Raw genomic sequence first — 21,957 nt, 5'->3', positions numbered from 1 at the left:
CCGCTTTTATGAGGAGATGAGGAGAAAGTCAGGAGGACCAGTCAATATTCATCTATACAAAGCTAATTGCGTTTGACTTCATGAACAAAACAAAACAAAACAAAACAAAACAAAACAAAAAAAGCTAAAAAACAAAGAAGCGCACGTCTAGCATTAAACGCTCCTGTGTTCTCATTCACAGCGTGGACGCAGCGTGGGAAGGTTCAACTAGAACAGAAGTGGTTGGCATGAAAACGTTTCCCACGTGTGAAACCGAGGCCAGAATTTAAAACCAGACCATGTAACGTCTGACAGAACTGCTTGTCACTGTCTACTGTTAATCATCATAATGTCACAGCCTGTTTAAGTATTTTAGTAACTAACTAAAACATAACTTCTCAAACACTTGAACATTAGTCTGATCAGCATTAGTCCCATCCCTTACATGTGACCTGCAATTTTTCTACAGCATAGGTCTACAACAGGGGGTCTGTGACCCCTATGGGGTCCGCGGAGGTCCTCAAACTATTTGGTTGATTAGACTTTTTATATATATATATATATTTTTTTTTCATCCAAAATTTTGAATGAATCCAAGACATTATCTTTCAGTCAGCACTTTACTCATTCAGCAACAGAGGAGCTGTCTCAATAGTTGCACGGCCACACTCCTGTTGCACGTTTGAAATAAAAAATATTATTTGAATCTGTGTATTATTTGAATAGCTTCATATTGAATGCAAAATGATGATAATAATGTATATTTATGAATAGCACTAGGTCCAGTTTAATATAGAACGCATATAGTGTATAGGGGGTCCCAACTTAATCTATCAGTGTAAAGACCCCTGTTCTACAGTCTATAAATGTGAAACTACCTAAAAATAAAGCCAACAGAAGGTTTGCATAAAGGTTACTATAAAGAAAAAAGAAGGTCAGTATAAGGATTAACATAAATACAATAGAAGGTTAGCAAAACTACTAATCTTGTAGACATGACCCTATCTGAAGGGAGTATTAGTATAATCGTTAGTACTATTAGTATAATTCTAGACTTGCTGTCAAACTGTAGTTTCCTCTTAATCTTGTTCAACCAAGGAACCTCTGGCAGACATGAAGTTACATGATAGGAGTGTGAAAATCACAGCTAATGGTCGAGTCTGGTATTATCATGCAGTTCCCACTTGTGACCAGAGTGGCCGCTGTTCAGCAAAACTCGTAAAGCTCCAACTGCAAAGAGACAGCTGAGAGCCAAAGTCATGCACCGGTCAGTGTAATATCTTCAGGCTATAAATAGTAACATCTCGCCTCTGTCAGAGGAGATTACTTTAAACACACATGGGGAATGAATAAATCAGAGGTTGCTTTTCTTTTCTTTCTATTTTTTATTTTTTAGACTAACCTGTGCAATTCTTGCTCAAACCGAAAGACTTCCAAAGGCACCATTGTGCCTTATTCATTATCTATTCAAAGACAAATACATTCCATACACTCACTCATTCATTATTGATTCAAGGCTTTCTTTGGATCTGGAAGGAAGTCAATATACACAAGCTCACATCCGAGTTAACGCAAGCATAAATAAACCGGAATGATGCATTATGTGCATTTTTAAATAGGGACATTATAAATAGATAATGGCAAATCTGATTATTTCACTTTGATGTAAAATCAACAGCTTTTATTTTTTTGTTTGCTTTGCAAGAAATGATCAGTTTTCTTGTTCCAATCAAACGCCTCCCTGTACATGCTCCTGTTTTATGTCCTGCCTCCCCATAAAGCTGCGGTTGCAGCGCATCACCTTGATGATCATGTTCACTTTACAACCTCATTGATTCGGCAGTCGGGTAAACCCAGGAAATAAGAGACCCCCGTCCGCACACTCAGCCCATTCACACTGACACACTGGCTCGGAAACAGCTTGGCTTTGTCTCTGCTCCATAGACCTACTTTTGTGAATGGGTTTCGTGTCTTTCACGCACCGGGGTTCTGCTAATTTTATACACTCAAAGCGAACGCAGCAGTCACCTACAAACCCAATACTTTACACTGCAGGTGCCAAAATAATCTTAAAAAAACAACACGGGGGGATTTCTCTAAACAGCAAAAGAAATGTGCATGTTTTTCTTGGGAAAAAAATGCATTTTTTAGAGGCTTTTAAGCAACTCAAAAGAACTTGGATATTCACTCGGCGCCTGAGTTAAGAGCCCTGACATGTCTGAGTCCAGTGAGTCACACTTAGATTGAAGAACCATCCTGAGCTACTCTGTGTGAGCTACTGAAGGAAACCACAGCCCTTCTGGGACGAGGAGAGGGAACAATGATTACATGATACTCATAGTAACAGTGATACAGCTTTAAAGAGGAAAAAAAGAACAGAACATGATACAATAGTGTGAACAGGAAATGCGAGGCAAGAGGAAAGTAAACAGGAGGCTGAAAGCAAACAAATCAAAGTGCGGCTCAACGCGATGCAATAATAATAAGCCAGAGACTGACTTTAATTAAAGGAACGAGCCACCATGCACTCACACACACACACACAAACCGTGACCCCTAAATTTAGAAAGGGCAAAGACAGGAACCAAAGAAAGCCACACAATCCGCCTCGCTCTTATTACTTCTGCAAAATTCATCCCTCCGCCGCTTTCCCACGTCAGAAGTCGTGCCCTGCTGTCCAAGCCTGTGCATGCGTCACTACATCCCCAGCACAGATTTCATCTGACAGCAACACACTCTTTGTGTTTTGTGTGCTGTTGTTGTCATAAAGGTAGTTTCTGTCCCCCTCCAACCCGGGTAGCCACCGCCGCAGCACACGCTGCGCGAGTCCGTTTCAGGTCCTAAACATGACAAAACGTTTTCAATCATTACCCGAATTCTCCTCATGGCCGCCACGATCTCCATCCGGCTGTTGGGTCTGGGCACGTCGAGGCTCCCCACGTACTGTCGTGAAACACACACACGCAGGTCAGAGTCAGATATTGCAACAGCTTTATATTTCATGACAAACTCTGTGATATTATCAAATAAATAACTCAGGCTTTTCCAACACCACAATATATATACGCTGATGATGCCAAGGCCGAGTCCAGGGGCCTCTGGGGAACCTGTGATGAAACTCTGAAACTATATTTGACTTTTGAAAAGGCAAAAAAAAATAAAAAATACAGAATATGAACAAAACCTACAGCAGAGTTTCCTCCTGCAGAGAGGAGCTCAGGTATCTCAAAGCTAACCTAATATTTGTATTGCAGCACGGCTGCTAGTGCATCTCTATTTGGGATGTTTAATGTGCAATATAGAGGACAAAGTTATGCCTTATTAATAAGCTCTTTGTGACTTGCATATATTTGAATATGCACATGTGTAACTAAGCAGCTCTGGGGACCGTGTTGCATTTGATGCTACCACCACTTTCATTCAAATAAAAATTTCGCAGCTCTGATTGCTTACTCAGATCATTTCTGTTTTGTATTCATTTAATTGCATCAGTATATCGCAGCAGATTTATTTTTGTTGTTATTTTATCAAAGAGCACGTACATCCACACCAGATAACTAGGCCATGCTATAGATCTAAAGGAAGAACGTGCTGACAATACTCCAAAGAAAAAAAGAAATGGCGAGGGGCAAACCAAGATGAGGCCCAATAAGATACAAGATCCAAGCACTCTTTGAACCTTGAACCAGTGACGCTCCCTCGTTCTTAACCCTTTCATCCACTGGGTTTTACAGCTAAAACTGCAAATCTACACAAACACATGTAAAGTTACTCACTTCATCAGTGTTCACTGATTCCTGCTTTGGAAATTTGAGAAGTGCTGCCTTCTCATTTTCATATGACTGGTAGTGGAAACCCTTTGGACCTAATCTTACAGCAGTTTATTACTCTAAAATGTGGGAGAATTGTGATTTTTAATCTGGAAAATAACCTGCAATTCTATCAATAAATTAAAGCAGCCATTACCATCTATAAAAAGCCTTCCTAAAAACTGATCTGGCTGCTTCCCTGAGAGGTGAATAATTCAATGACTCTGGAAAACCACAAAAAACACTCAGATCACTTATAAGGGTTGAATTTTACCAGTTTTGAGTCATTTGCATGTTCGTGTTTTTGAAAAGCAGCTGAAAACAACATCCTATGGCATCCTTGCACTGATAAACCACATGTGTTCAAGCTGCCATGTGTTCAAACTTCATGATCCCAGCTGCAGGGCTCCAGTGCACCTGCCACCCCGACAACAACAACAACAACTCTCTGAAGCCTGCGTGGCTAAACGGGGTCAAAAATAAGAAGGAAGAATTAGTTTTAACCTTGGCTTGAAAATAAATCCCATGCTGATAAGCCTCCTCGTTGTGCAGCGGAAGCCTAGAGTCCGCCACATCGTCCACCAGGTTGTACCTGTTCCTCACGGGCATCGCGGGCTCCGACCGATGACCCTTCAGCGCAGAAAACACTGTTTTACAACTAAACTGACAAATTCCGCCTGCGTCGGACGCGCTACAATCCCCATGTGTGTGCGCAGCGCGGCTCCATGCGTGAGCTCTCGGTGCAGGCGCAGCCCATTGTTGTTGCTTCAAAGGTCCTGTCCTCAAGAAGGACAAAACTGCGCGCTCATTTTTTTTTTTTTTTTTTTTTTAATTTCTATTTCCTGATACAAAATCACCTAGAACCACTTCAGGATCTCTTTCCACACGGAGCGCGCTTCTCCTGTAACCGCGCAGGGTGCCTGTTTCCGAAACCACGGGGGGAAATCCAGCTCGTCTCCGCAGGTGATGTGGGTATTTTGGATCCCGTCCTGTTGGTGGAAACGCTGCAGCCGCCTCTCTCCCTCTCTCTCCCTCTCTCTCTCTCCCTCTCTCTCCCTCCACAAAGCACAAAGCGAGTCCCTCATTGGAGCGAAGTTCCCAAACATGACGCAACACCGGAGCTGGGAGGAAAGCCAGCAAACAAGTTAGTCCTGCCCTCAGGATATGAAAATGTGATAAAGTGAATCCTGGGAGGTCAAGGTGGAGTAACTGAAGAGGGCGAACTCTGCAGAAATTAAAAGAAAATAAACAAGCAAATAGCAGCTAATTAAATTTGAAGTGGCAGATTTCAAAGATCTCTACAGACGCGTCCAGGCAAGTGATGCGTTTAAGTGAGTTTGAAATGTTACTACAGGCTTCTAAATATTGGGCATTTTTCTTTACTACTGCACGCATTTGCACGCATTTGCACTTACTTTTATATTATTTTATTTATTTTATAGAATATGATTCACTGCATAAATTACAGCTAAAACTCCATCAAAATATTAAAGTATCAATCATATAGCACAATTCTAAGAGCATTTTTTTCCAGAGCCTCTTTGAATGCAGAGTTTATAACCATTAAAAGTACTGTTTATTACAGTAAACAATATAAATACTTGCTGCACCACTTTCTATGATAGGCAAAGATTTAAATTTCATTCATTTCGTAATTAGAAACGAATTATTGTATCTTTGTCTAATGTAGGCTAAATTAGTAGTTAAATTAGTTGCTGTGCAGTTTAAAGCCCTGATGCAAAAACAAAACAAAACAAAACAAAACAAAAAACATGTTTATAGAGCTTCATCCGGTCTTTGTGTGCCCAAACAAACACTGATCCTCCAAGTGGAACATACCAGACAGAGTTTCAAAAGCATTATTAATGAAGGGTGTCCACCCTTTATTAGTAGTAGAACAAAATTCTGAGTCAAATTCTCAGACATGTCACTAAAATAATACCACAGCGCCCTCTGTTGGTTACTTACCACAAGTTACTAAATAATTCTTACCAGGTTTCCAGATGCCTTTCAATGTTAAATCCAAAGTAAAGGTCATAAGTTGGTGACCTCGCACTTGAGAGGCAGCAGATGCACACATGTGGACTAATCGCTTGAAATTAAATGAGTCTATTAATGTGCGAGCGCAGCCCACAAGCACCGCAATGAAGTCCCACTAATCTGCGCTCAAAGGGTGATTTATTAAAACTAATAGGCTTTATAAGTGAGGGGAAAATGCCTCCAGCCAAGGCGAGGGAGCGATAATGCTGACCTAATGCAGTTTTAATTAAATGCCGACAGGTTGTTATTATTAACTTGATTAATGAAATGGTCCTTTAACCTGGCGTCGTCCCACACCTGAAGTCAACCTCATAGGTTTGATGCCTCTCACTATGATGTATCTGATGTGACTTATGTAAAGAGAAACATCCAAGGAAGAATCTGAGAAAGAGGAGTTCAACATGAAGGATGTGGTTTTCAAATGTTTAAAAGACTGGGAAAGGAACTACACATCCATCCAGCTGCAGCAAATCTTATGGAGGTGAATTAAAGGCCTGAGGAAGTTTGGTGATGACCTAGACTTGAAGGCATCTTTGTAGTCCAGCCCACAGGATATAATGTCTACTCAACAGAACAGATGGGTTGAGGGAAAAATTCTAAAGAAATTGTTGAATGTTTTTGCCAAGGATGCTTCTTGGCTTCCTGGTGGACAGTTAGAGGAGAAGATCAATACGTCTCTGAATGGTGGAGTCGAAGATAGCAGGCAGCAGATTAGCTTATTTTGTTGTAATGCGTGGACACACCAGAAACAACGAGCTAAACCCTTAAAAAAGCTCCCTTCTGCCATTTTTGAAGTCACTTTTCAAAGTTTTTAACTTGTACCAACTTGTAAAATAATTTATTAGTCGACTGTTTGATGACTGCCCTGAGCTGTATGACCTTATGAGCAGTTGTCATGGGATACCTGGACATTTACATTTAGCGTGTCAACCAGGATTAGACAGGTATAAGTATGAGCTGGTAAAAATTATGCACATTTTGTACAATCCATTAAGAGTACATATAGGGTTTTAAAAAAGATGGTCTCTGTGATGATCTAGCCACTTTTCCTCCTCATTATGACTAATGATGTCAGACAGTCTAACATAACGGTCCGTTAGCTTAATAAGAGATTCCCCATCTCAGTGTTTCAGCGTCTCATTTATCTCTGCTGCAGTGAAATCAAATGGCTCCTCACCGTCATCTCATCATCCGCTATTTAACCCAAAACCTCAAAGCAGAATGGAGCTGCGGTGAGTCACACAGTTCAGCTGTTGCTCGGAAGCCAATTTTTGTAATCACACCGTTCTTTGAGGCGTGAAGAGACAGAAAAGACTGAGTCTCCAAACCCAGGACTGAAAAATGGCAGGTGCTTGGGTGCAGGCCTGCAGTGGAGCATTGTTTGGAAAATTAATACATGATCAATCATCAGAAAACACAAATAAAATGGCGAGTTATGAAGTTTAGTTTTACAGTATGTGCACTACATTGTCTGGTGACAGAATGTTGTTAGTGGGGGTCTTTGTAAACAATGTGACATTTTTTGAGGGGCGGGGTTTAACTGGATGCAACACATCTCAAATACTATAGCCTGCAAACGGAAGTTAGCATAGTTCAGTTGACTGTTTTGGCAAGAATGGACAAGAATATACTAATACACTCACTGCCCCAGACAGTGAGTGTTATTTTAAAAAAAGTTGACTAGATCCTAGCACCACTGTGGAGGGTAACGTAGTAAATGCAACTTCTGCTTGGGCACCCCTGAAACACAAATAACGTTACGTTAGCTAGCGGTTAGCATTAGCATTAACGTGTAAAAACAATACCCTAAATAACGATTAGTTTAGCCTCATTTCAGTCACGATTTACTCTATCCCGTAACGTTATCCAGGCTGAAACTGATGATGCAATCATTACATAGAGTATTAATCTGACCTGATAAGTTGATTGTCTCACTCCAGTCGTTTCTTTTAATCGCCAAATCCAACCTAAAGTCGTCTGCGACTGGCAGTGGCTGGTATGTGATACAACTTCAAGTTAGTGTTTTTGATTTTTCAGTTTTAACACCAATAACACAGCAAGACGACACTGTCATGGTTGAAAGAGTGTTCGACTCCAGCTTACATTGTGACGTCACAGTGACGTAGCCCATTAACAGGTCTATGGGTCCACGGGTTGGGTCTAAATAACATCCATATAAGTACCAGGTGCTAATGTTTCCCAACAGAACAATTGAAATGACACAAGATGGTCTATGTTATTTACTTCTCCTGTCGGTGGTTTTAATGTTGTGGCAGATTGGAGTATAAAGTAATATCTATTGTTGCATGGTTAAGTAATTCTGCCTCAAAGCTGCAAAAAGACAAACGATTATTTCCATGTCAAGTTGGTTAGGCGTCTGTTTCTTGTCACAGTGTACCACAGAGAAAAGAAAGTTGCTGGTATGTTAGATAGACTGATTTCACTTTTACTCTCTAAAGGAATGAATGTCACTGTAGATCTAAAAATCAATCAATCATATAAACCACACAAACAAAACGTGAAAAAAATGCATCCCTGGGAGATTTAGGATTTGTGTGACGTGACACTGACATGTCACAAATTCTTCCTCTGAAAGATGCTCCCCCCTTGATCATCACCAAAAGCGTAAAAGATTCACAACGCTCTGAAGTGTAAAGCTCTGCGATGATCTGCTCCACACATGACATCAACAGTTCATGTCGGAACAGAAACATTTTAAATCAGACTTATTTAAATCCTCCAGGTTTAGTCGCTACAACAGCAATTCGGCGCGTGTAAACACGGGTCTGGCTTCAAGTGCCGTTCATGTCACAAACACCGTGTCATTAACAAAGAGAAGAAATATTAAAAGCTCACCACTCAAAAACGGCTACATCTGAAGTAGCCAACCCAGCATTTCAAACACAGCAGACTGTATTAGATTGAATGCAAATGAGCAGGATTTAGTCTGCGATAGTGATCTGACAAATTTGTATAGTTAATAGCACTCCACGCCAACTGACGCATAAAATAATACAAGATAAATGAGTTCTCAAATCACAGTAGTATTTGTTTAAAACATTACTCAATCCTCTGTGGACCGTGAATGTGTTCATAACTAAGATTTCACAGCAATCAAGAATCAGTAGTTTATGGAATATTTCAAGAATAATATACAGATGTTACGTTCCATTTAGCAAATATCATATTTCACTGAATAACAGTTCCTAAAAGAAATAATCGAAAGTGTTCAGGATTTGAAAATCAACGCATTTCACTCCCAAACATCTGCACCAAGTCCTCAGAGAGCTCAACTTCACAGAAGACGCCAATGCCATGGTGATAGTAGCAAGTTTGTTTAATCCACTAATTCAGAATCAGGATCAGGATTCACATCACAACACACATTAAAACACACATTCCTTAAAGCAAAAAACACACACTCAACTCCTGCAGGAAAAAAAAATTATAATAACAATCAGTTCATGGCTCTTGAATGGACGTGACTGCAGTAGTAAAGTTAAAAGGGGACAGCGGATGGATGGCTGTGAACAATCATAGCGGCGTGTTAAACCTGTAGTGTGCAGAGTGTAGTGTTAAACTGTGGACACACTTGTGAACGCTGGTTGTGCGACTTTTTAAATGCTTTTCCATTGGCTCAGATGTTAATTTCATGCTTGTGTTAGCTACCACTGATCTATGCATGAACTACTATGACACGTAATGCTGTGCACGGTTAAGTATGGTACCTGAGAGCTGGTGGTAAGGTGTGAATAATCCACTCGGTCACTTAGCAGCTAGTTATAGACGTAACACAGTAACGGCTGCAAGAGGTAAGCAAGTTATTCCAAAAGCGTCCTCCTTACCGACGGCATGACAACACAAACGTTACTGACCACTGCATACCTCATTTGAATGACAAGGGTGAACCCATGGCTCTGGTGATTGTGTGGGGTACCGGCCAATTAGTCCCTGAATCAAGACACTTCCCCTCATTAAATTGTGGGTTTTGGTACAGCGTTATAATAAACATGGAACAATAGGCAGATATTAAGTAACATACTCCAAAAGGAAGAAAGAAAGAAAAAAAATAAAGGTTTTACAAATGAGAGCACATTCCAGTTCTCATTATGTAAGTTGTCAGCCACATCTTGGCTACTCTTACTACTACTCTCATTTTTCACCGTATGTAAACAAGCTGAACCGTGCACCAAAGCCACCCAAGGTTCAGTGCAGGAATGCTTCAACTCAGGGTATAATAAGAGAGAATAAAACATAAATTAAGATAAAAAGGTCTTTATCTTTGGGTATACCAGATACATTCCCAGGAGTTAGAAATATCCTTATGCTTACAAATGCGCTCTGGCTGCAGTTCAGAGTCGTGTGTGTACAGTGGGCATGACACTGCACCGTTAAATCCACCCCCCTCGCCTCCCCGCCCGTCCTAAATCCTGGACACTTCCAGCAGTGTTCAGAAATCCACGCAAAGTAATTCACCGAAGAAGAACACTTTGATACTCGTGCTCTGCAAAAGTTAAGAAAACACTTGGTGTAGCTGTCATGGCCAATTTAAAAAGTTTCTTTAAATAAAATACACAAGTTTAAAAAAAAAACAAGTAGACACAGGCAATTTTAATTCATCAAATCTGATGAGTTAAAACATTAAAGACTCCAATCATGTGAGAAAACATAACTTCTTTACTGCTAGTTTTCACAACTTTGTCCCAACACTAGTTGACATTTAATTAAAAATAAAACCCAGACCTATTCTAGAGTAAATGATCTGAGAGTGAAGTATTTGCATCATACTTTGTACTTCCAGCCCCTCTTGCTGCGTGGCTTTTTCAGTTTGATATGAAGCCAACGCACACAAAGGTCCAAGTGTCATTTGCACTCCCTCTGTAACACAACTCTGAATCACAGCCTCGGAGTCAGACTGAAGTCAATTATGTACATTTTACAATCACTTTAATTTTCCTGAAAGGCTTTTGGGCTTAATAGATTTAAGTCGAAAGGTTTCCACAAAAAAAAATTGATTTGGAGCAGCAGGGAGGAAGAAACTAACACAACCCATAAAACAAACATTCAGTTTAAGGTGTCACGGCACAATGAAAACTCCCATTACAATCCAGGTACCAAATCACAGGCTCGGTAATAATCACTTTGTTTGGATGCTATTAAATCAAGAAAACAGTAGAAGTTAAGGTAAACAAATAAACTCAGGACCAATGTTATGTGGTGACAGAGACGATGAAAGGAGCGTGGAGGGAGGGAGAGGTAGGAAGGCTGGAGAACAGGGAGATCGATTCAAGTGTAACGACCGGAAAAAAATGAGAAGAAGAGGAGTAAGGTCGATAGGCAGGTGCCTCACTCTGTGGTTCCGGTCATCTTCTCTTCATCCCCCTGTTTCTGATGCTGCAGTCTGGCGTAAGTCACCGCGTCTCCCCTGAAGGAAAAGAAAAGGAAGACAGGAACGCGCCAGGTGGAGGTGGGTGGGTGGAAACAAAGAAGAAGCAGGAATGACAGGAGAGGATAAAAGAGTTTAAGTGGAGGGTTATTACACAACTGTCAGAAGTTAATTTACGTGAATAAAGAGCTTCATTAGGAATGTTAGAACTTAACGGAGCATAAAGTTAAAAAAAAACATGTTAACTGATTATAATGTGGTATTTAACGTGAGAGCCTGTTTTAATTTTGGTGTGAGTGAGACATCAAGAGATCAGTTATTGAGTCTGTAGAGTGCACATGTTTATAAACTCTGTGATCATTGCGTGCTACTTGCAGACATCTTACTTTTTGCCTAAAGACGCCAGGCCGTACAGAACTCCCGTGGCAAAGGCAATGGCGTTTCCGAACAAGGTTGTAATGGAGAAACTCAAGAACACGGGAAACAGAGCCATCCTGAAAATATGCACGAGAGGCAAAGGGTCAGCAAATCATATCACGTACAACCGCTCAGACAAACGTACGTTCGGTAGCTTTTTTATCCAGCTTCTTCCAGTGACTTGAACCGCGCACAATGCACGGTTATTCTTACCCACAATAGAAGAAGGCTTTCTGCCAGGGTTTGAGTTTATCTGCACGGGCTGCGACTGCATTAGCAAACTCTATGAACTGGCAACAGAATGGGACTTCACAGAGGAACAGCACGCAGGCGTTCAACCTTGAGACAGGAGGAAAGGACACAAACACAGCGGTAAATGATTGCGTATCTACTTCCATCTCAAATACAGGAATATAAACACAGTAGCCGGTTGGAAAATAACCTTTATGCCGTCATTAAAATTCCGAGGACATTTTCACAGCGGTAAAAAAAAAAAAAAAAGAATACTTACCCATCATTTATACAAATACTAGAATGTAAATTAACAGAAACATATGCGTAATATACTTTTATCAAGGGTAATATGAGACCAGTATGTGAGCCTCTGTTGGGTCTTGAGGTTTAAGATCTAGCTTGTGACTTTCACGTGGTGTTAAATGAGTCATTGTATGCACACGCCTAGACTTGTGGACTATGAATGAGATAATTAAGGCGTGCTGTCATAGGAAAAGTTTGTTTGTGTTGGATACTTACACCATCCATACTCCTGCGGCAATGTTTAAAGGATTCACAGTGACACAGTTCCACACTCCCAAGATGGCACAGGCTGTTTGACGTGGAGAAAGCAGAACACGACGTTACACGTTTAATATGTATCTAAAATACACAACAGGACAACAGAGACGACAAAATGATCTTGAGCAGTGCAGTACGGTTTTATATTGCCTTAAACACACTCTCTTGCCAAAACATTAGCTATAATGGTGACAAACTAATGCATTCCAATATAAGTCATGCATGTAACCCCCTTTATAGTGTTATGTTTATTGCTTACACCATTTTCTATTTAATTTTACTACATAATACTTATACTTATTAATCATATTTCATTTTTGTTTTATCTTTCTTTTTACTTGTGCTTTATTTATTTATTTGTTTTTTTTTATGTGCAATAATCTACTGTGACCAAGCAATTTCCCTTCATTATCATTGAAGTCTATCTAAGTCAAAGTCATCAGAAATGTGGTAATTTCCAATCTTATGTGCATATCTGCAGTGCTAGTTTTCCATCTCTTACATTATTACAGGTTGTCAAAATAATAGGAACATGTGCCACAATTCAAAAGTACTAGAAAACAGGGTCCAAAAAAGATTCACTGCATACACCACAAAATCCGTTTGCAGTCACTTTAAATAGCAGCATGTAAGAGAAAACAATCAGTAAACAGTTGTGGAAACGCAGTTGAATCGACAGCTTTCTCACTTATTTTAAACAAATGGCGACTGTCATGAAGCCAAGATTTAGAAAAGGGTCGTTTTATCATAATGCACTTGTTTTTACTCGTGTACCTAATGAACTGGCAAGTGAGTATAGTTAGGCAGTCTGGAAGCATCTGAAGAAGCTTCAAACAAGCAGCTTGAATCTGGAGCAGAGATGTAGATTAATTACCCATATCAAATTTGAATCACTAATTAAAACCGTATCAAAATCAAAGCGAGCTACGCACTTCATGTATGATAATTTAATTTAATGCTAATTCTGGGTGTTGTTTGAATAACGTCTCTTTTCATCCTTTTGTTTCAAAGGTTTCGTGCCTGCGTGACGTGGGGAGTGTTGCTCTCAGGGCCCATGGGTCCTACTGCATGCTCACTCTCAGAAATACACAATGCAAGTACACGGCACGTACATTCACACAAGCTCAGGGCTAATCAGTGAGCAAGAGCTAAAATAACTTACTGTTTGATATCATCAAATAATTATGTCAATTATAGAGATATACCAAAAAATATAAAAAGGTGAGGACAGATGCACACATGATATGTCACATTTTGGGATTAACTGTTTGTGTGAGGCCTCCATTTCAGCATAATCGTTTAAATGAATGTATAAACTGAACTGTACAAGATTAATGTTGGCCCTGTTCCATTTAAGTGCGTTAAGTGTGTTAAGTGTGTTTCAGTGTCCTCGTATTGTGTCCTGACACACCTGAAAAGTAGGGCTGCTGCTAATTATTGTGTTCCTTAATGATTAAACTGACATTTATGTTCAGGACTTTTTTTAGACAGTAAAGCAAAGATAAAACGTGGCCCCACATTTCTCAAACCTACAATTCAAACAACGTACACAAGGGACTCGGTTTGTAGGAATATAAAACTATGTAAACAAACAAATATTTACAGTTTAAAACTTCACTGAAATGATCAATTATCAGATGTGTTGCTTTTAAATAATCTCTGTGGAACATGTGGAACACTTTTTTTTCTATTAATAGATACAGTTGAGAATTAATCATTCATCGTCATCAAGGTGACAAGACGAGTGTTTTTACATGGTTCCATCTTCTCAAATGCCAGAACTGCCTTTCCTCTGAGATAAATTTGTTATAAGCTGAATGTTTTGAGAACTGGGGCGACATCACTTTGGCTCTGTACCGAATTATCCCATTTTACAATGTGACATCAGCACTTTTATTGAATGAAAGTTCCTGCCCTCTTATCTCACTATGTACTGCACCTGCTATATGAGGCTGAAATGAGACAATAAAACCTCTGTGACCTTTCCACCAATATTGGTGCAATAATCTTTTTGTTACTGAGTCAAAACACAAAAGTTTGTGTGTGCGAGAATAGAGGATAAATGTGCTTTGTGTCTGTTTGTGAACTGCTGGGCCAGATGAGCCCACACACACACACACACATTCCACTGCTTTAGACCATCCACCCTCCTTAATAATACAGCACCCATTGAATATGCAGTGGTTAATGTGATACAGTCGCTGTGACTCTGGTGTCACTGTGAAGGAGAGACGGACGGACGGATGTAATGCTGCTGGAAGACCTCAAAGACAGCGCTAACAATCACTTCTGTCTCACTTTAAGCTCTTGATCGCACATACCAGATTAAATGCTATGTGCAATCATATCACAGCACTGATTTAAAAATAACGAAAACGAGCAAACCACACAAAACAGGCGGTGCCCAGCGGTGGCTGCTGCTGCAGTGAGATGAGGACAATGAGCTGTAACAAGGCTTTTGTTTAGTGGCAGAGCAAGTGTAGGTGCTGTAAACACACAACCAAACAAACATGTTTCAGCTAATCTGATAACATTTCTATTCGGTTTCTCCTCTGAACCTTTTATAAATACGGAACAAGACACCCCCAGATATAAACAGTGCCAAGTATCGGGACATTAAATGCACCTGTCACAGAAAATGACGCCAAGTAAGCGAACGCAATTAACACTACACACGTAGCTGTAGACAAAATAATTTCTTAATAAAACTTTTTCAACTACTTACATATTCCTCCCAGGACCCCAGCTATTTTGCAGAGCCATCTGTACCACCACGTCATGCCATCATCCTCCGGGGCGGTTTTAGTAGGCGCTGCGGTCTCTTCGGTGCTCATTGTGTTTTTCTAGCTACGTTCGCTGAAGCTACCGAAAGCCGATATTTAACAAACGTCAGCCCGGAACCGCTCGACAATATCTAAATTAAGTTTTTTTTTTTAAAAAAAAAGAAAAAAATCCGCTAACTTAACTACTACGAGGCCGCAGTCACTTTCAGAATTAGCGTGTGTAATTTAAACTTTCCAAGTCGTTTCTTCCCTTTGTCCGTCCGGCCAGCCTGCCTGATGTTACCAGCCAACCAGCTGATGTTACCAGCTAAGCGGTTAGCCTCATGCTAAAGAGCACCGCCAACACCAGCCGCTAGGAGCAGGAATCACCGCTGCATACGTCCCCAACTTTCTACTAGCCTTACAAAAGTGAACAAGGACGAATCCCTGTTAGCTTTTTCACTAATTTAAAATGAATCTACTCGGTTTGGCTCGGTTTAAATTAGCATAACAGCTATTCCCGTCCGTGGTTGCTCAGACGACGCAAGCGGTGCATTGTGGGAGGGACTTGGTGTGCGTCATCAGTGCGTCATTGTTTGTTTACATGCGGGGGGCGTCCCAACCAGCTGATTTGATAATTAATATTTTATACTTTGACTTAGATAAACTTAGATAAACTTTGACGGGGGGAATTGCTTGGTCACCGTTGCGTAGTTGAAAGATACACTAAAATAAGATTAAAATAAAATGAGTATTAAACCAGCACTGATGCCTCCCAGCGAGAAGGTTCGGGTTCGAGTCCGGCTCGGGCGTTTCTGGGTGGAGTTTGCATGTTCCCTGTGCCTGTGTGGGTTTTCTCCCACCTCCAAAGACATGCTCGATAGGCTGATTGGTGACTCTGAGTTACTGCTCATTATTAACAGTTTAATGCTCACTTTATCTGTATTTTGTATAAAAATAACACCTAAAGCATAAAAAAATCCAGAAAAAAATATCTGATACCTTTTTAATGAGTCATTCACACACTTAAATATACACAATACATTCTCCCAAATCCTTCATGACATGAAATCTTTGGAAACAACCAGCTATACCAATATAAGGAAGATGTGGGGGCAAAGGCCTGTCTGCAGAGGGGTTAGTGTGTCTGTGTTCAAGGATAGATGGATAACTGGAACTAATAGGGATGATGTTTAATATCATCGATGGTGTAACATTAAAGGCTGCAGCATTTTATAAACTGTGGAGTTCAGCATCTTTATGAAAAGACAAATCAATCTAAGAGCCTGTAAAGTTGTTCAGTATAAATTAATGAACTTGTTATTCTACTGATGGCGAGCTCTCTCAACAACGTTTGTGTTGTCGTAGAAAAATAAACTTTTCCATTTTCCATTTCACATTTACAACACACAGATGTGAGATCAATACTATTGGTTATTGTTGTGTTTAAATGACCTCATTCTGACAGTAAATTAGAGTTCAGAGGCTTCAGAGTCCTCCGGCTGATCCTCCTCTCCTGCAACATTTGCAAAGGTTTCTTCTTCCCCCTGGGGGTGTGGCACAGCATGTCATCTAGGGTCTGCAAAGACACCTGACCAGCATCTTCAAGTTCAGTCACCATCTCCTGCACTTGCATCATGTGCGCTCTCCCCTCACTGCGCGAAAGGAGCAAATCCACCTGAAACAGGTCACAAGAGGACGCAGAGTTAATTATCAAATTCTCCATCTTGTGTTAACGAATTTGATCAGTACACGCCTTACAAAAGAAGAAGTGTAGAAGTGAACAGTGAATATTTAGGAGATGAAAACACAAATCTGAAATCTGTCTTTGTGTTGTAGCGCTATCAGGGTTGCCAGATCTTGCAAGAGGAAAGTCTTGAACAATGCAACATCTCATCTTATGCATCTGTCTGAATAACTACACTTTAAGGCTAGAATGTTCAGTGATAAGTATTCAAGATATAAAGAGAATGAAAAGGTAAATCTATGCTAATATTCACTTCTCCCACTGGAGTGAATAAAGACATTACCTGCTGCTAGTCTCCTAAAGAGACATGGCTGTGGCAAAACCCACATAGTGAAGAAAATGTAAGAATTTTAAAGACTTTTTTAAGGCACCAACTTGTTTCCAAATTGTCTCTGAGGATACATCAAAGGTTTCCTTATCATTATTATTCATTTAAGAATCAGTAATACAAAGCATTTATTAAAAAAAAAATCATAATAAGAAGAGTCATTCCAACTAATGCATACTCACATACCCTTTGCATATACTGATTTTTTAAGTAGAAGTAACATCTGTGTTTCACTCACCACCTGCTTTGAAAATTCAGGCTTTTTCACAAACTGAGGGGTGTTAGGCAACAGGGATGCAGACAGGATGGATACGGCGTCCCCCATTTGTCCTGTCATTATCAGTATTAAAACCTTAAACACAGTAAAAAAAAAAAAAATGTTATTAAATCACAGGACAACAACAGGGAGGAATATAATATACTACATTTTCATGCTGCAGCTGTACCTTGAAGTTTAGGCATAGTCTGTTGTCGGTGTTCATTATCTGCGTATACAAAGTCTTTGCCTTTTCTAGGTCCTCCTGGAACAAGAAAAAAGCAGAAAAAAACATGGCATTGTTCACATCTTCCTGCATGCATGAACGGAACCGACACTGAAGAACATATTACTTACCCTTTTAAGTGCTAATGCTACAGCAAAGCAGTAAGCATGTCTGGGGATGAAGTGCCCTTTTGTCTGGTGTTCTTCAATGAGAGCAGTGCAGATCCTGTAGGACTCTGCTGTGTTCTGACCAAAATGAAATGGGACATCAGTTCACAGAAAACACCTAAAATCCTGAACTTCGCCAATGAATAAAGGTCTTGGAGATGCAATGTTAAATGTTACCAGCTTATAGCATGTAGCAGTCAGCAGTATCAGTGTGTCTTTGTTGAATGTTACACATTGGTTCCTCATTATTCTCAGTATATTGAAAGCACCTGCAAATAGTCAAAAATTGTAAATGTTACACAGCAATGACAACTGGGAAAAAATTATCAGAAGAGGGTCAAAGTGCGACTTACTTTCATAGGAGCCTTTTATGAATAACATGTCTATAGCGATGTTAAAGGATGTTGTGTCGTGGAAAAATCCCTTCAAATTCTGTTCATACGAGAGAATAGCTTCATGTTATTAGTCAATTCACACAAAAGTAGCTGTCCTGCTTTGTTGTTTATACTTGTTAATGTAATACTGACTTTATCTGAAATTGTTGCAGCAGCCAGGTCCTCCATGCCGAGCTCATAGCACAGTCTCATGAAAAGAGGTCCAAACTTAAACTCTCCATACAACACGTTAGAGTTCTCCTTGTGATACCTTGTGAGGAGAAATTAAATGCACAGCTATTAACAAATCAGACATTTGACACGTGGGGTGTGTGCTTTTGCTCTGTCAAATGAGCATCAAAACACTCAATACCATGGAGACAGAAACTTAACAACGTGTCGCAAAAATAACATTGTCTTTTGTTCACATCTAAAAGCAGTTTTAAATCTGTTACAGCATACTTAAATAAGTCACATTGCAAATTAACATCTGCAGAGGACTACATGACTGTGTTGTTAAAATTTCGTTCACTCAATGTTGCATCTGGTCACAAATGTAAAATAAAAAACAGAGACCCCAAACTACAGCCCTGGGGAACTCCCTTCCCCAAAACAAGATTATAAACAACAATATGAGACCTGGCGAACTAGAGAGAGCAATTTAAATAGTTACTTGTTACATTTGTAATGTACTGTGTTTTTATATAGTCGACTAGTACAGAGTGTTGCAACACTTGTGTTATTCACTCAACCTCATTTATGATTATTATTTATTATTTATGATGACTGAGTCCATTTCACTTTATTATGGTTCATGAGGCAACCAGTTTGTGAAAAAGACAGTCCCTCTTTATGTGATAGACAACTGTCCCCAAAGGAAGTACCTGTAGATGGCATCTCTGGCCACCAGCATATCATCTGGAGTCTGGCACAGGTGAAGGAGAAGCTTCAGCTCATCTCGCAGAATCAGTTCTTCATTTTGTAGCTTTTGTCTGATTTCATCAAAATAATTTCCTGTAAAATTAAGTAAAAATATAGATATAAATGTAAGCTTTTAAGACACGAAACTGCAGTTTTGTGAGTACAGCTACTCCACCTTTCGGTCCCATGGCATGGTGAGCCACAGCCAGCTTCCTCTGCTGAAAGTCTTGCAGTTTGATAACATCTTCTGACAACAGATACCTTTTAGCTGCAGATGTAAAATATGAGATGTGGTTACAATAAAGAAGATTTAATCTATTGCACGGACAACAATAAACCACATAGCCCCTTCTAATCTGACCTGCATGTCAGAGTACTTAGCTACTGACCTTATGTAACTCAAATTTTCCAAGATGTTGGCTACAAATAATATAAACCTCACCAGTAAAGCCCATGATGAGACAATATGTGGTTAGCTTGTCAGCACAACACACTCATGTTCACTGATGTTACACACAGCTGACGAAGGTTATTTAAAGTTGCGTGTGGAATGTTTACTAGATGCTAGCTTGTATCTGTTCGTCAAACATGCAGGTTTTGGGGGGCGTTTTTGAATCAAAAAAAAGGACACACATTGCCGAGATTTGTTGTTCTTACCTCCTACGCAGCTTTCAATCCAGCCTGGCTTTGCAACACCACAGAACAATACTTTATTGGTCTCATGTAGCAACGAGCGACAACATCTACCAAGTCTCCCCAGCGCCATGTTGCCCACTGACTGTACCATTGCAAATTAAATTAAGGGGGATGATACTGGACATATAACACATTTTAAAAACGCCGGTGGTCTCACTGAACACTCATATATTTAAACATACAGTACAGCTATTCTGAGTAAATTAATTTGAGATGGACTGCAGACTAGTTGTTTTAAATCGGTACCACGCAGTTGTCAGTTGGTATCATCCAATATGGCGCGACCCTGTGACCCGGTGTAGAAGTACATTAAGTTTACATTCAGATTGTGATTTTTTTATGCTCAGCGACATGAAGTTTGCATAAATTTTCTGTCACACGTTTTCTTTCACAGAAATCTTTATAAGCGTCTTATTAATGACCACAACAGCAGCCGAAAACGTCTTCTTCTTTTAACCCGCAGGTGGTGCTGTTGTATTGAACAACATGTCTGATGAGATCTGACTTTCTCCCAAAAGCAGAAATAATAAAAATAAAAAAATGATTATAGCAACAAGGATAATGAATAAAATATATCATTTTTTATTTTAGTCAGTAAATCATTTCCATGTCTTCCTGCTCATCAAATTGTTTTATTGTGTGCTTAAATACAAAATTTGCATTGCTGCAATATTAAAGCTCACAGAATACACAAAAAGGGCATTTTGAATGCTAATAAATCCTGCAAATAATTTTATTACTTGGTGTGGATTCTCTGTGCTCAAATGAAGTATATTTTCCAGCTGGCTGTAGTGGTTACATGGAAGAACAAAAATCTCTTGGTGAGTAAAAGACATTCAGTAGTCGCCCTTTTTCCTTTCACCCTCTAAGTAATTTTACTTTCTGGTAATGTAAACAAGTGCATGCTGGCTAGACGAAGGTTAAATACATGAAAATAAGAATAACGTTGAGCATAGTTATTTTGATCTTTATTTGTTCAGTTACAAAAACAGTCATTGATGATAAATGATGATGGTAAAGTGGCCCTATTATTTTATTTATACAGTCACTCATCAGTCCAATATAGAAGGCTGCAGTAAGCACCAAATCCTGCCACTAGTCAGTGTACCCGTTGACCCACACAGCATGACATAACCAAGGACTTGTGTCCTTAGTAGAGTTACTCTGCATTTTTTCTGTGACGGTCATGTTGGGTCAAACAACTATTAAAATTAAACTCTATATTAAAATTAATTATTATATTGTTGTTGTTGTTATTTTTTATTAGTAGTAGTATATATAACAGTAAAAAGTTTCATTATGTTAATTTTTTATTGGAGTACAGAATATGGACATTTCAAGTTCACTGTAGAACCTTATTTTTCATTCAGGCCTTAAAGGTAAATTGTAATTTTCCACTTTAGGCAGTTTTTAGACTGTACAGTTTATGGGTCACACTAATGCAGAACTAAACTTGCGGCCATTTTTAATCAGAAGAAAAGCTCTATGTATGATCCAAAAAATTAATTTCAATGATCAAGGTGCTTTCCCATATAAACAAAGATACAGCAAAGATACAGTAGACAGTCATGCACAGGAGAAGAAAAAAAAATAGGGTCGGGACAGGGAGGTTCCCCACTGTTGCCTTGGCAACACGATCTCAGCCCATCTAGCTGAGATTGCTTGCTCAGCCAATCAGACGCAGGGCCTTTGATAATTTATGGTATCCTGCAAGGTGCATGTGTCTCTCTGGAGTTTGGCCTCTCTCTCTCTCTTTATAACTGCATACCATTCAGTGTGATGGCAGCTCATTTTAAAGTTGCTCAAATCATTTGGAAATGATGTTAGAAACAAACGATATGTTTCCATTATGTAATAATAAAAACAAGGAGATGTGGCTCTTTTTGCAGGGGTTCCATTTCACCGCCCAGACTCTGATTTCCCTTGACAAACAGCCAGGTTGTGCTGTCAGGCAGCAGCTCTTAGATCTTCTTTGATTTTTCCTCGTGTGCACTTCCCTTTGGTTTTGGAAAGTGCCCGGGGTGCCCCATCATCATTAATAAATGTCCCCACTG

General features: G+C 39.6%; 3 protein-coding genes across 4 annotated transcripts in view; all 3 read right to left on the bottom strand.

The window, feature by feature from the left end:
- Positions 1 to 5,127, bottom strand: part of si:dkey-34e4.1 (carboxyl-terminal PDZ ligand of neuronal nitric oxide synthase protein) — a 48,993-nt gene extending 43,866 nt beyond the window's left edge. The window contains exons 1-2 of one of the 2 annotated variants that reach the window (XM_047570428.1): positions 4,293 to 5,127; positions 2,851 to 2,922 (exon numbers count right to left, since the gene is read on the bottom strand). In XM_047570428.1, the coding sequence (XP_047426384.1) occupies positions 2,851 to 2,922; positions 4,293 to 4,397 (177 nt within the window). In that variant the 5' untranslated portion in view covers positions 4,398 to 5,127. The remainder of the gene's footprint in view (positions 1 to 2,850; positions 2,923 to 4,292) is intronic. The other variant, XM_047570429.1, reaches the window with a different exon arrangement.
- A 4,023-nt stretch (positions 5,128 to 9,150) lies between these two features.
- On the bottom strand, positions 9,151 to 15,755 carry cacfd1 (calcium channel flower domain containing 1). The gene is made up of 5 exons (XM_047570143.1): positions 15,152 to 15,755; positions 12,385 to 12,457; positions 11,845 to 11,970; positions 11,601 to 11,708; positions 9,151 to 11,253 (listed from the first exon to the last, which is right to left on the bottom strand). The coding sequence occupies exons 1-5, from the start codon at positions 15,258 to 15,260 to the stop codon at positions 11,175 to 11,177; spliced, it is 495 nt and encodes a 164-aa protein (XP_047426099.1). The 5' UTR covers positions 15,261 to 15,755; the 3' UTR covers positions 9,151 to 11,174.
- A 425-nt stretch (positions 15,756 to 16,180) lies between these two features.
- On the bottom strand, positions 16,181 to 20,158 carry ptcd2 (pentatricopeptide repeat domain 2). Its single transcript, XM_047569808.1, has 10 exons — positions 19,865 to 20,158; positions 19,383 to 19,475; positions 19,171 to 19,300; positions 18,440 to 18,557; positions 18,266 to 18,344; positions 18,090 to 18,181; positions 17,877 to 17,990; positions 17,710 to 17,784; positions 17,502 to 17,615; positions 16,181 to 16,866 (listed from the first exon to the last, which is right to left on the bottom strand). Exons 1-10 carry the CDS (start codon positions 19,992 to 19,994, stop codon positions 16,645 to 16,647), a joined length of 1,167 nt encoding a protein of 388 aa, XP_047425764.1. The 5' UTR covers positions 19,995 to 20,158; the 3' UTR covers positions 16,181 to 16,644.
- Between the last annotated feature and the right edge of the window lie 1,799 nt (positions 20,159 to 21,957).

Source organism: Mugil cephalus, chromosome 19 (genome assembly GCF_022458985.1).
Source record: "Mugil cephalus isolate CIBA_MC_2020 chromosome 19, CIBA_Mcephalus_1.1, whole genome shotgun sequence".
In the NCBI taxonomy this organism is placed as follows: domain Eukaryota; kingdom Metazoa; phylum Chordata; class Actinopteri; order Mugiliformes; family Mugilidae; genus Mugil; species Mugil cephalus.
This window is presented reverse-complemented; position numbering and strand designations above follow the sequence as displayed.

Coding starts and splice junctions, on each gene's coding strand:
- cacfd1 (XM_047570143.1), bottom strand. CDS start 15,260: ATGAGCACCGAAGAGACCGCAGCGCCTACTAAAACCGCCCCGGAGGAT. Junction 12,458..15,151: donor TGGGGTCCTGGGAGGAATAT/GTAAGTAGTTGA, acceptor CACGTCAAACAG/CCTGTGCCATCTTGGGAGTG. Junction 11,971..12,384: donor GCCGCAGGAGTATGGATGGT/GTAAGTATCCAA, acceptor TCCTGTCTCAAG/GTTGAACGCCTGCGTGCTGT.
- ptcd2 (XM_047569808.1), bottom strand. CDS start 19,994: ATGGTACAGTCAGTGGGCAACATGGCGCTGGGGAGACTTGGTAGATGT. Junction 17,785..17,876: donor TAGCATTAGCACTTAAAAGG/GTAAGTAATATG, acceptor TTCTTGTTCCAG/GAGGACCTAGAAAAGGCAAA. Junction 17,616..17,709: donor GACTATGCCTAAACTTCAAG/GTACAGCTGCAG, acceptor ACTGTGTTTAAG/GTTTTAATACTGATAATGAC.